This window comes from Neodiprion fabricii, chromosome 6 (genome assembly GCF_021155785.1).
Source record: "Neodiprion fabricii isolate iyNeoFabr1 chromosome 6, iyNeoFabr1.1, whole genome shotgun sequence".
Taxonomy (NCBI): domain Eukaryota; kingdom Metazoa; phylum Arthropoda; class Insecta; order Hymenoptera; family Diprionidae; genus Neodiprion; species Neodiprion fabricii.
In genome coordinates, this window is record NC_060244.1 from 19,949,228 (window position 1) to 19,961,968 (window position 12,741).

Consider the following 12,741-nt stretch of genomic DNA (forward strand, 5'->3'; position numbering starts at 1 on the left):
CTCTTTTATGTACTGTATGCAAAATCGATGCGCAAAAAAACGTGTCCGATTCCCGTTATTAATTTACGCGCATGAAGCTGCGTCCAATTCTCGTGATTAATCTATGCGCAACAAGGCGCGACAGATTGAAATGTCAAAAAATTCTTAGTATGTGGGACTTGTCCTAAAAATTCTGTAGAAACCCAATCCACATCTACATCTTTTAGATATCAGATACACTGTTATGCGGATTGTTGTTCTCAGATTACAAATCGAATTGAAATGAGGAGGGAGGTTGAAGGGCATGCATTATTTTGTGGCGTGACGGTCGGCGGTCCTCTTCGACGCGAAGTCTTCGAGCTCAGCATCTCTCCTCATCTAGCGTACCACGGAACGCGATAGATGGTCCAGAGATGCGTTTTGCCCATTCAGACGATCACAGAGATCAATTGAATGGAATAACGATCGGTAATGACTAAATAATTGAATTGCATAACGACTGAAAAATGGTTGCAGAGTCACAAGAAGTGGAAAATTCAATCTTGTTAATATTCAAATGCTTACACATGGTTGCGAAACTCGAATACGGAGTCTTTTGGGAAAAAAATTTCTGTGATCGTTTGACGCTGTGGATTACAAAAGTTAGTAACATCACGGTAAATAGCGACCTTCCAACCCTCGCCTGTTTCCCAACGATGCCACCCAACGGAAAAGAGAGACACACACACATGCATAAACCCCGCGACGGATCTCAAAACGTCCACCTACCTACCCGGTTACCTATATTCGATCTAAACGATTCTCCATTTTTTCCAACACACATCAATCTTCATCATTTGCGCCGTGGTCACTGACTCACATTTTCGATGGTTACCTGTTTTGAGCAAAATGTTTTTGTACCATAGTCTGCCTACTCAGAATACAGTATCGCGGTTGTTCCTGCCAACCCTAATATTGTATGTATTATTTTAGCAAATGTTGGCAAACTATCGGTACATTAACCTTTTGTAAAATTGATTAAAAACATCCTGTATGCCAATTAGCAATTTTCTAAGCGAGCTATGCTTGCAGTTGATCAATACTTGTTGGCTGTTAAGATTGAACATCATATATAACATAAGATGCATTTTGATTACGTTACGTTATGCCAGACTTCGGAATTTTATCGACTTAACAATAATGTTGATAATTGAATACGTTCAAACCTCAGGTGAAATCACCACTTCAACGACACCATCGGTAAATTCAAAAGTGGATTATTACATCAATTACGAAACACAATTCGATCTCGCGAGTGCCGAGTGAGCGATGGTTACCTGTCGCGGTGCTCATTCCACTTTTAGCAACGTGCAAATTTACTGAAAGTCAAGCACGTTGTGATCGTGAATGAGCCTATCCATACAGCCAAGAAATCGAAGATTTTCGTAACAATCGTTACCGCCACGCCACGTGACAGAGGAATCCCGGGGAAATACCCATAACCTAACACGTGCAAACTCACCAACGTTGCAGAGATATGGAAAAGTTACTTGGAAGTCTTTGGTTAAATCTGTGAAAAACAGAACAGAACACTTGGATTAATTTTACCAAATTGGATTTTCAGTTTTCAAATTAATTATTACTGTTGTCTAGTTACATATTTATGCATTGCATGTTATGCAAGAACAAAAGTTCAGCTTTAAATGCACCACCTTGAATTATCAATTAATAATTAAAATAAGTATTGTTACCTCGACTCTACGCTGCTCCACATTTTTACATGTAGTAATTCTTGTAGTATCTCAGGTTTATTGGTGAAGCGACGCACTTTTCATCTAATGCAAATCTTCATTAATCCCTTATACTCCAAAATTCCGCACCGCAATAACACCGATTCAACACTCACATTTTGTGCTGCAGCTGTCCGTTTGAACCGACTGAATAAACTTTTTAACAATGCAACTGCGCATATACCGAAAGTCAGCTAAAAAAATAATAAAATTGATACACAACGCACAGAGACCAAAATAGAGATCACTGAAATCTGAAGTTACTCAAAACAATGGAAACTGGAGACACGAAATTCACCTTCAACATTCCTAGGATGTTTTTATTTCAGTAACTCGGTTTTTCTTCAGGCTACACGCTGCTCTTCGTGCGTTATTCACAGATGAGTATGATGTAAGTACACTGAACGAACAACGCGGTCTGAATGTTGAACTGATACTAACGATAAGAACATGTCAGTCCACTCCGACCGCTCGGAAATGACTGATGCCTCACGACGCTGAGAAGAAAATTAAATCAGTTCTGTGAAGGATAGAAGATATTAATTCTCCCGCACTCTGTGTTGCTCTTCCCATGAAGTGGTGGTAGCTGCATGTGCCTGCCTAGCTGTTCTTCCCCCCTCTCCCTCACTCACGCTCTCTCTTTTATAAACAAACTCACTGTTCGTTGTTGTCGCCCACCGATTCATCCAGTTTATCCACATTTCGTCCGCGTCTACAAACTTCCTAGTTGATGGGTGCCATGCGATAACAAAATGGCCGTCGGGAAACGTCAATACATTTTATATATATAAAAATATCAATATTCCTTTAATAACAGTGTAAAATTCTCGCATAATTGTATGTAGTTTTCGGTAGTGACATCAATTGTATTCAATTACCATTGTAGTAACTTTATATGTGAGTTAGGAATGGCGGAATTTGTGCGAGGTGGCCCAAGCGTATCCAACAGTGCAAAGGTAAAAAGCCGATTATTATTGTAGACACATGTCAGATTATTTGATTGTCACAAACAATAAGTAATACTATTACTTTGCTGAAATGTTGTGACTCTTATCCTTAAACACGTCATGTTCTGATTATATGAAGGTTTTCCGGCTCGAACTTATCTGCCGTCTTCATCTTTTACACAGAACGACTTCCCTATTACTTTCAGCACAATTACCCGTTCTCTCCGAAATTTATCCGTTAATTATTTACAATGTACACACTATAAATGAACTAATGTCACATGTCATAGCTTCATTCTGACAGTATGCAAGTCATATGCTGATTTCCTTTGTCGTATTACTATCATAATTGTTGCTAAATATTCATGGAGTTGCAGTAGTGATACTCTCAAAATTAACTCGGAACTGGCTTGTTTAGGTTGAACACAATAGCAAAGGGGGATCACCTAGTACAGGAAGCGAAGATGGAGGTCCGATTGAGTCATTAAATGTGGAAAACGAATTTGATCCTTTCTTGGAAAACATACCAGACGATCTCCAGGATACAGAAGAACCTGATAGTGCCAATACAACACTGTTGACTGCTCCCCCAGAAAACCAGTAAGCTTATAAATTATTATCAGAAGCTCGGAATTTTCCTATCAATCAGTTATTTTATCCATATTGATAGCCAACAGAAGGTATGTTTTTCCTTAACTCAAAAGTTACTTTGAGAGGAATTTTCGCAAATTATCAGCAAATAGTAATTGAATTAAAATTTTTTTTTTGCTTTGCCTGATGTGATATAGCCTGATGACTGATAATTATAACGTATATGATATATTTTTCGTAAATTCATATGCAAATTCAATCACATGGTATTAGGTGGTACCACGGACAATTGGATAGGTTTACCGCAGAAGAGAGACTACGAGGTGCCGCAAAAATGGGAAGCTATTTGGTGCGAGAAAGTGAAAGAAAACCCGGAAGTTATGTATTGTCCTATTTGGGGCGTACTGGCATAAATCATTTCCGAATTACAGCAGTATGTGGAGACTACTACATCGGTGCGTTGTGCAATTCAATGTCATTTTATTGGAAGCTTGTCGACCCGATTACTTTTTTGTTATTCTCACATTTCATATGAAAAGGACCTCAATGTGTATTTATACCTAATACTAAAAGTATTTTGCTATATATTGCATCACGTAAATTCAAGTATCGGTCGGTTTCCAACTAATTCCGTTTAATAATCTGTCCGCCTAACAATTATTTCAGGTGGTCGCCAGTTCAACAGCTTGTCCGATTTAGTTGCATACTATACACATTGCTCGGATCTATTAAAGCGAGAGCGTTTAATACATCCAACGCCTCCACCTGAGCCCGTTAATGACAAAAAAAGAATAGTTGCAATACTGCCATATACAAAAATGCCAGACACAGATGAACTGAGTTTCCAGAAGGGTGACATATTCTTTGTACACAATGATATGGGTGATGGATGGCTGTGGGTTACTGCTCATCGGACCGGTGAACAAGGATTGATATTCCGAGAATTGGTCGAGGATTTAGATGATTCGATTGATCCAAATACCGTATTTTCCTGGTTCCATCCAAACGTTACTAAGAGTGAAGCCGTTGATATGTTGGTGAAAGCAGGGCCGGGAAGTTTTCTAGTAAGTTATTATGTTCAAACTTGTAGTAAACATTTGTGATAGATGCTCGATGATCTAATGTAAATTTTTCATCATGGACAGCTGTTGGTTTCTTTTTTTTTCTACAATTTCCAATATCATTGTAATTAACAATAATCGACTAGAAAATTTTTATTACACAGGTCAGACCCTCGGATAACAGTCCTGGAGATTACTCTTTGTTTTTCCATATAAATAACCAGATACAAAGGTTTAGGATTGAAAAGAAAGGGGTCAGATATTTAATGGGTGGCAGAACCTTTGAATGTCTCGATGCTGTAATAAATAGGTGAATGTCCTTACTTTTAAAAAAATAATTGAAGTGAGCATGCAAGTTTTTGAGTAATAAACTTTAATATTTATTTTTCAGGTACCGAAAAGAACAAATCGTTGAAGGTCACACTTTGGTGCAAGCTATGGTCACAGAACCAGATGGCAGTGTCCGAGTCAATACAGAAGTGCAACATGCGGAAAAAATTTATGCAACTCTTCGTGAATGCCGCGAGCAATCTGGAGTTAAGAAAAACAAGGGAATTAAAATGCATGGTTATTTGGAGAAGAAGTCGGAAAAAAATAAAAAATGGAAGGCACTGTATTTTGTACTGCAAGTAGATGCGACAGACACACATCTATATTTATATGACAACCCTAAAAGAACAAAACCAAAAGGTCTAATTGATTTAAGCTGTGCTTATTTGTACCAGGTAAATATTACACATCAAACTTGAGTATAATTGTAAGAACATGACAAACCACTGATGACATGATAATTTCCAGGTTCACGAAAGTGTATTTGATCGACCACATTGCTTTCAATTAGTGGAAAGAGCTTTGCCTTGTTTATCGACTATAACATATTTGGCAGCACAGAATTCCGAAAATTCTCTTGATTGGGTAAACGCATTGAAGCCGTTGTGTGTTTCTCAACTAACGCGAGCACCGAAAGTAGCCCGCTTACGAGAATTGCGTTCCTTGCATTTACATATTTTAGATGCACACAGGCTACCTTACAAATTGGTGCCAAATCCATTCATTATAGTCGCTCTCAACAACGTAAAAGTTGCACGAACAAAAGTAAAGACTGGCGCAAGTCCGTTGTGGGATGAAGAGTTCATCCTTGAGTGAGTGCACCAATTGTCTTTACGTGTTTAACTTCCAACGTTGAATAAGAAACATACTTGGATCGGTTTGCGACATCACATTAGTAAGTGAGAGGCGTAAATTAAAAACTAATATTTTACAGGGATGTGCCACCTGATGTCGTATCTTTTACGTTGACGTTGTACAACAAAGGAAAGAGGAGTAAGGACACGGAAGTAGCAGAATTGACAGTAGAATTGACTAGCCTCGCTAATGGAGAAGAAATGGAAGAATGGTATACCTTGTCGGGAGTTACCCCAATCGGCGAATGGGGTGCTCTACGTTTACGCTTGAGGTAAGTTTGAACTCAGAAATTGAAACATTTACTTAAACCCGTGACCATAGACTCAAGATGAACTAATTTCACAGATACAGACATGACTTGGCAATGCCACCAGAAGAATACAGTCCTCTACAGCAGTTGCTACTGGATCCGGAATTACATGTTGTGCGAGCTTTAGCTGATGTGTGTCACTTGGATCGAATACCTTTGGCCAATAGTCTACTTAGAATATTCAGGTGCAGTAAAAGATCGTTAAATTTAATTTTTATCATGAAATTACACTAATGATAAAACCGGGATGTTTGCACAGGAAATAGGAGTGTGCGAATAATTCAAAATCACGAATAATTTGAAACTTCAAGTAACTCAAATGTTTCTAATAATTTAATTTTCAGTTCGACTGTACTGATCTTATTCGAACCATTTAAATTATTTGATCTATTGGAACTATTCGCATATTCGATTCAATTCGAACACTATTGACCCACCCCTGATTGGAAATAAATCAAGACTTGTAATTGTTTTAAAAAAGAAATGAGTTTGCTTGTAAGATTGCAGGACTGCTGAAATAAAAATTGTATTCACCTACAAAAAAACTTCCCATTTTTACAGACATGAACGAAAAGAGGCCGACCTTCTTCGGTCCCTGAACCAGGCAGAAGTGAGTAATAGGTTTGAATAGTATTTCAGTGGATATTAAAAAAATTGAAGAATCACTCAATGAAACAATTAAGGAAAAATGAGAGTCCTTGCATGCGGAGTATAATGCATACCGTTTCACTCATATTTCGTATTGAAAGCACGTTCTAATAAGTCTGGTGCCATTTTTCACAGGTAGATAAAGAAGATGAAACCCCAACGTTGTTCAGAGCAGCAAGCCTCACAACAACTCTTATGGACTTGTACATGAAGTCAGTTTGTACTTCATTTCTAAAAGCTGCCCTGCGAGATACTATCGTAAAATTGATTGAAAGTAAGCAGAGCTGTGAACTGAATCCCACTAAAATGGATTCCCCTGAAGACGCATGCAGCAATGCAGAGTTTTTGTTACAAGTGTGTACATATGGTTAATTCATTACATGAAGTGAATTGTTGTATATTAGATCACTGATGTGATCATTTTGGTATGTCATTCTTTGTGGAACAGAATCAAAAAAAAATTATATGTGCAGATTTTGGATGAAGTTACACTGAGTATATTCATGAGTCCAGACGACTGTCCAAAGACATTAAGATACATATGTGGTTGCTTACAACGAGCTGTGGTTTCTAAATGGCCTCACGAAAGATTAGTACGAACAAGAGTTGTTAGTGGCTTTATATTCTTACGTCTCCTGTGCCCAGCAATTTTGAATCCTAGATCATTCAACTTGATAGCAGAGCCGCCACCACCTGCAGCAGCTCGGTATTAGAAGAACCTTACCTAAGCACTTTAATGAGACAGTGTGTATTTAGACTGTTTTTCACTCCCTCTTAAACTGTGATTAAATATTTTTTATCTAGCTCCTTGGTAATGGTCGCGAAATGTTTACAAAACTTGGCCAATCTTGTCGAATTTGGTGGAAAGGAACCTTATATGGAAGTAGTGAACCCGTTTATTCTCAAGAATAAAGAGAGGATGGTTGTTTTCCTTGATCAAGTATCGGTAAGAACGGACGTTATTTGAAGTATATTTTTTACTACAGTGTCAATGATACGAGCTCTGGTAACTGATTTTTCTCAACATTTATATTTAGAATGTAATTGAAAAGCCAGACTCTGAAGGTGCTGATCTCAGAGGGAAGACCACGTGTGCGTCGGATACTGCCAGAGATCTTGCTACATTGCACCATATTTGTGTTTCCCATCTGAAGGAGTTGCAAGGTCTTGCTAAATCACAGGTGATTATACATTAAGGAACCATCTTATATCTATCGGACATCTGTGATTTGTAGCATTATACTTATCGCTTGATATTTGTCATTTCAGCCAACTATAAAACAGTTGGTAACTGTAACGGACATGCTGAGTAAACATAAGCAAAAGTACATGGAAATGATAAGGTAGTGTTAAAATCCTCGATGCCAAACACAAAACAAAAATAATAATAATTAATAACTAACGACGATAAGTAATCTACGATAGTATTTAATATTTAGACGTAAGTAATTAAAAGTAACAGACTGACGTGCCATATATTATTATATACACAAGCCTACATCTAATATTTCATATATTTAGAATATAGTTTATACATATAGTGATAATCATGCGATAAAATTAAAATAAAAAAATCATGTAGGCATACAACAATTTTATATTCAATTAGGTGCTCTAAAATAAAAGCATGAGAAATAAATGAATGAAAAGTGTATAAATTCCTTTTAGTCCTTATTATACCACATCTCATACATTTAACATTTTGCAGTTTGCAAATAGCAATTGAGAAAAAAACCATTTTTTTTTTTTTGTATCCGTGAACGCCCATTGTAACAAGTATCTATTTTATAAAAATAAATAAATACGTTACGTCTCGTATTTCTGGTTCTCTGTTCAAAAAAATATCACAAATGATACCTATGACACAACGGCTGTGTCAATGTCGTTTATTTGGAAAATTATAGTAACTCAGCAAAGGATAATTACGCTACTCGGTAAAGTAATGTCAATAAGTTCAGAATTTCCAAGCGTCTCGCTTGTCATGTGCCTCACTCTATTAATTTGCAATTAGTTCCTTCATAGTATATTTTCATAATACACAGATTTAGAGGCAGTAGGTTATAATTACATATGAATCTAGTAATATACATTATATCAATTAAAAAATTTATTTTTCTCGATACAATACAAATCCTAAACAGTTCTTTGTTTGACAAACTCCAAGAGAAATCTTATACCTCAATTTGTGCATGTTCTACATAAGTTTTTGATTACAAACTGAGAAAGTAGAATACAGTTATTTGCCTTCCAACCCATCCACAATTAGTATTTTAATCTAATTCTACCAAAACTCTGATGGCAAACAATTGTACATTTGAAATTATTATATATCAAATTGAATTTTATGAAAACGACGAAAGACCCGATTATCCTCCTATATTTCACATACATAGTTTAACAGAATTATCCTAGAGCTCTACTAGATATTTTTCCGCAAATAATTTCAATGTATTGCAACGTTTTTCATTTCGATTTCGCAATCTTAAAATTTTTTTTATCACTTTTGTCGATTGAAATTGAGCATCCCTTACACGTTTGACCAAGATGGCAGTATCTTATTTTGTTAAATAATTTTACAACCAAAGATATTTTTTCTTCTTCTTTTCAATTATGATTAAGCTTTCGTAAGCGATGGATGATCACACTATCTATGCTAGGATGAACCCAATATTTGTGTGGGTCAAAGCCTTAGAAATCATAAATCGAAGTAGAAAAAACATGTGTGATAATATTCAAAACCATATGGATAATTGCAACCATTTTCCAATGTATACATCACTATTTAATATTCACTCACATAAAAATTAGTTAAAAAATTGTACCATATATGAGTAGCACTTCGTATATAAATGAATTATACTAACAATTTATTTCAACATTGCTATAGTGCGTAAAACATTACTGCGAAAATTGTGTGATTTTATGCGTATGAATATAATTTTAAATTGTACGATTACATTATTTAACAAGTTCTTAAGAGATAATTTTTCATACTTAGCTTAAGAATGGTCAAAACCCAAATAAAGTTTCGAAATATAGATAGTTAATCCAGTAAAATGTTATCATTATTTGTAAGATAAGATTTGATACTACGAGTAAAAATGTATTGTGTAATATTGTACAATCATACATCAATCGTTTTAAAAAATGTTGTGGTGGCAGCTTTACTTCGCGTTTCAAAGTGAGCTGCACTAATGTGCGACACAGTTAATTAACCCAACGGTTTTTTTTTCTTTTTACATTATACTCGCGCTTGTATAGTATATAAAGGTAACAGAAATTAGTTAACCATTTACAGAAGACAGCAGCGATGCCTTCGGCGTCCAGAACTTCTTGCTCTCATACGCTTTCGTTTTTCTTTGCCTCTTTGTTCTTTATCACTTCGGATTTCTCTAACCTGAAAGATATAAGTGATAACCAGTAAGATTTTTTACCACTTGCACACTTTTTCATCTTTTACTATGAATCACTTTGCTTACTAGAGTATAGAAAGCGTCGTCTACTCCCATTCTAGTTTTTGCGGAAGTTTCAACGAATGGTACACCATACTGACGAGCTACTTCTCTCGCTTGCGTCATATTTACAGCCCATGACTGAAGGTCACATTTATTCCCAACTAACACCATTGGCACCTCTTCGGCATCTTTGACACGTTTTATCTGTTCTCTGTATGTTCCAATGTCCTGTGTAATGCGAAGAAAGCAACCAAAGTTAAGTCAGTGTAATTATAGTGAAGAATAAAAGAATGGAAAAAATTGCTTAAATATAATAAACTTTACTATACCCTGTAATTAATTACAATAAAACCTCTTGATTCATACTCTCAACTTATAAATACTTGTCACATTGATAAGCTGAGAAGATATCATTGCAAGTGTGAAAAGCTTTGCTACAGACTCAAGGGATATCAGATGATCAGGTTAATTGAGACAAGACAACTGTGTGATTTTTTTTGGTTACTGTGATTTTTACTAACTACATTATTTTATAAGTAAACATCGCGAAGATTAATAATTTTCTAGCTTACTAAACAATAAATGTATCGAAATGCAGTATTGTACTTACTTCAAAACTTTTTGCCGAATTAACAGCAAAGACTAGTAGAAATCCTTCACCAGTTCGCATGTATTGGTCCCGCATTGCGCTATACTCTTCTTGGCCAGCGGTATCTAAAATATCCAGCAAACAAGTTTCCCCATCTATAACAACCTGAAAAATATGAAAATAATTAAGCTAAAAATAAAGAGTATTTGTCTATTTCGAGTGCATTGAAGACAACTTTGATCGAAAAAAAAATTAATTGTATAACTTATGCGACAAAATTTTTGAATCCAAATGTTAGTTACCTGTTTTCTATAAGAGTCTTCTATTGTTGGATCATATTCATCTACAAAGTGGTTCTGAATTAGTTGTATGGTGAGCGCAGACTTGCCAACACCTCCAGCCCCTACAACAACTAGCTTGTATTCCGTCATGACAGTCTTTTTAGTAAATCTCAACTTGAACCAAAGTACCGGACCTGAATGATGCTGGGTCGTACACTGGTTGAAAAAAGATACCTGCAAAGTGAAAAAAGAATCTTCAACAAAGATGATGGAGAGCAATTGATCTTCACTAATTGTATGAGATTCTATCTACCTATTTATGTCTCAAGGATGGATATTATGAAGTATCCCATAGAAAGTTCGCGAAAGCAAAGGAAAAATGCTGAAATTAATCTTGCAAATGTTTCGAGAAATAAGAAAGTGGTATTTAAATTTGTGTTATATTGATATTGATTGGGTATTTTGAGCTAATGAAAAACTTATTAAAGGTTATTCGCACAATCGTATTGTAAAATACGGTAGTTGATTAGAGTTACGATGATGATAAACGATATTTTGTTATTATCTGTCGATTGGTTACATCAGATTTGCATTTTCTAATCTGTCAACGATCTGTAAGTGAGAAATAGGATATGAGTTGTGAAGAAAGAAAAAAAAGTAACACTAAACAGGGCAAAGTAAACTTGAAGTTGAGGATAAAAATGTTTCATATACTTACTAAAGCTTGCAGGGCATTTCACTACAGAGTTTATTTTCAAATTCTTTTGTCACGACAATTGTTTAGTCACTCGCTCGAGCTTAAAAGTATAGATTAATTTAATAAAATTAATTGTTTTGATGAGTGTCGCCTGCCACAGCCTTAGAGCATATAGACATTGAGGAAGCATCGACGCTGGAAAACTGTCTCCGAGTCAGTGACAGAGAGAGACATCGTAATATTACATGCGCGCTCTGTCTGCGGCAAGAGCGTACCTGTCGTAATTGAGTGCCCCGCGCATTGCGTTAATATAATCCGGATATGTATACACATACACTGATTCCTCGTAGATAAGGTCATTAAAACAAACAGTTAATAATATCAGTATTTCACATATTTTTAAATGAAAAATTTTAATTTATAAATGTGGAACGGGCATTTTCTCCATAAAGTGTGATGGAAACGCGACGTTTCAATGGCATGATTTTAGTAAATAAATTAAACTTAATAGCAGCACTCGAACTTCTGATGCTCCTGGTATGCACTACGAGCAAAACAAACTTTACAGCCAGGAACCGGGATCCTGTGATACAAGCGTGAGTGCTCGGAGCACTAGCGTAAGTCGGCCAATCGGAGCCTGCGAGACAGAGAAGGGATGTAGTATTACTATTTCCCTCTCTGTACCGTTTTCCACTTATGCGAAAGGGTATACCAGGACTATATGCTCTAAGGCCACAGCCCACTTCGCTACTGCCATTAGTGAGTGGTAGTCACGAAAAACTCACCCAGTTCGAATCACTACCGGTAAAATAGATAACAAGATATGTTGCCATCTACATGTTGGTCAACAAAGTAGGAATCGGCCACTCTGCACGTATTATTAGAGGATACCATCATTTTTCGTAAAACAATAACGGAATGAAATAATTTTGACCCATAGGCACCCTAATCTGATTCATAAAAAAACACGTATTCGACGATAGTGAAATATAGTGTTAATTAATTGTAGGCTTGACTTGCTTTGAATTCGATTGCGAATCAGACGTATTTACAGCCTAAGATCACAGCATGTCTTGGAAACGCAGATCATGGAACGGAAAAAGAATACGGGTCTAATGAAATTCGATTTAAAAAAGTAACCGAAGGTTTTGCAGCTTCAGCATTGTACCAAAAGTAGAGTTTTCCATTTTTCATTTTAGATGACTCTAGTTGCCGTAATCATGTCCGTA

General features: G+C 36.1%; 2 protein-coding genes across 3 annotated transcripts; one reads left to right on the forward strand and one right to left on the reverse strand.

The window, feature by feature from the left end:
- Positions 1-2,478: 2,478 nt before the first annotated feature.
- On the forward strand, positions 2,479-9,192 carry LOC124184602 (ras GTPase-activating protein 1). The gene is made up of 15 exons (XM_046574489.1): positions 2,479-2,704; positions 3,114-3,295; positions 3,560-3,741; positions 3,953-4,350; positions 4,512-4,657; positions 4,739-5,072; positions 5,146-5,489; positions 5,612-5,803; positions 5,878-6,027; positions 6,404-6,452; positions 6,626-6,844; positions 6,964-7,196; positions 7,295-7,436; positions 7,528-7,671; positions 7,760-9,192. Exons 1-15 carry the CDS (start codon positions 2,657-2,659, stop codon positions 7,835-7,837), a joined length of 2,841 nt encoding a protein of 946 aa, XP_046430445.1. The 5' UTR covers positions 2,479-2,656; the 3' UTR covers positions 7,838-9,192.
- Positions 9,193-9,638: 446 nt separating this feature from the next.
- Positions 9,639-11,722, reverse strand: LOC124184603 (ras-like protein 1). 2 transcript variants are annotated; one of them, XM_046574490.1, is made up of 5 exons: positions 11,534-11,722; positions 10,837-11,049; positions 10,556-10,699; positions 9,970-10,173; positions 9,639-9,887 (listed from the first exon to the last, which is right to left on the reverse strand). In XM_046574490.1, exons 2-5 carry the CDS (start codon positions 10,963-10,965, stop codon positions 9,783-9,785), a joined length of 582 nt encoding a protein of 193 aa, XP_046430446.1. In that variant the 5' UTR covers positions 10,966-11,049; positions 11,534-11,722; the 3' UTR covers positions 9,639-9,782. The 2 variants fall into 2 exon arrangements, with proteins under 2 accessions (XP_046430446.1, XP_046430447.1); XM_046574491.1 differs by lacking the exon at positions 11,534-11,722 and adding an exon at positions 11,129-11,418.
- Between the last annotated feature and the right edge of the window lie 1,019 nt (positions 11,723-12,741).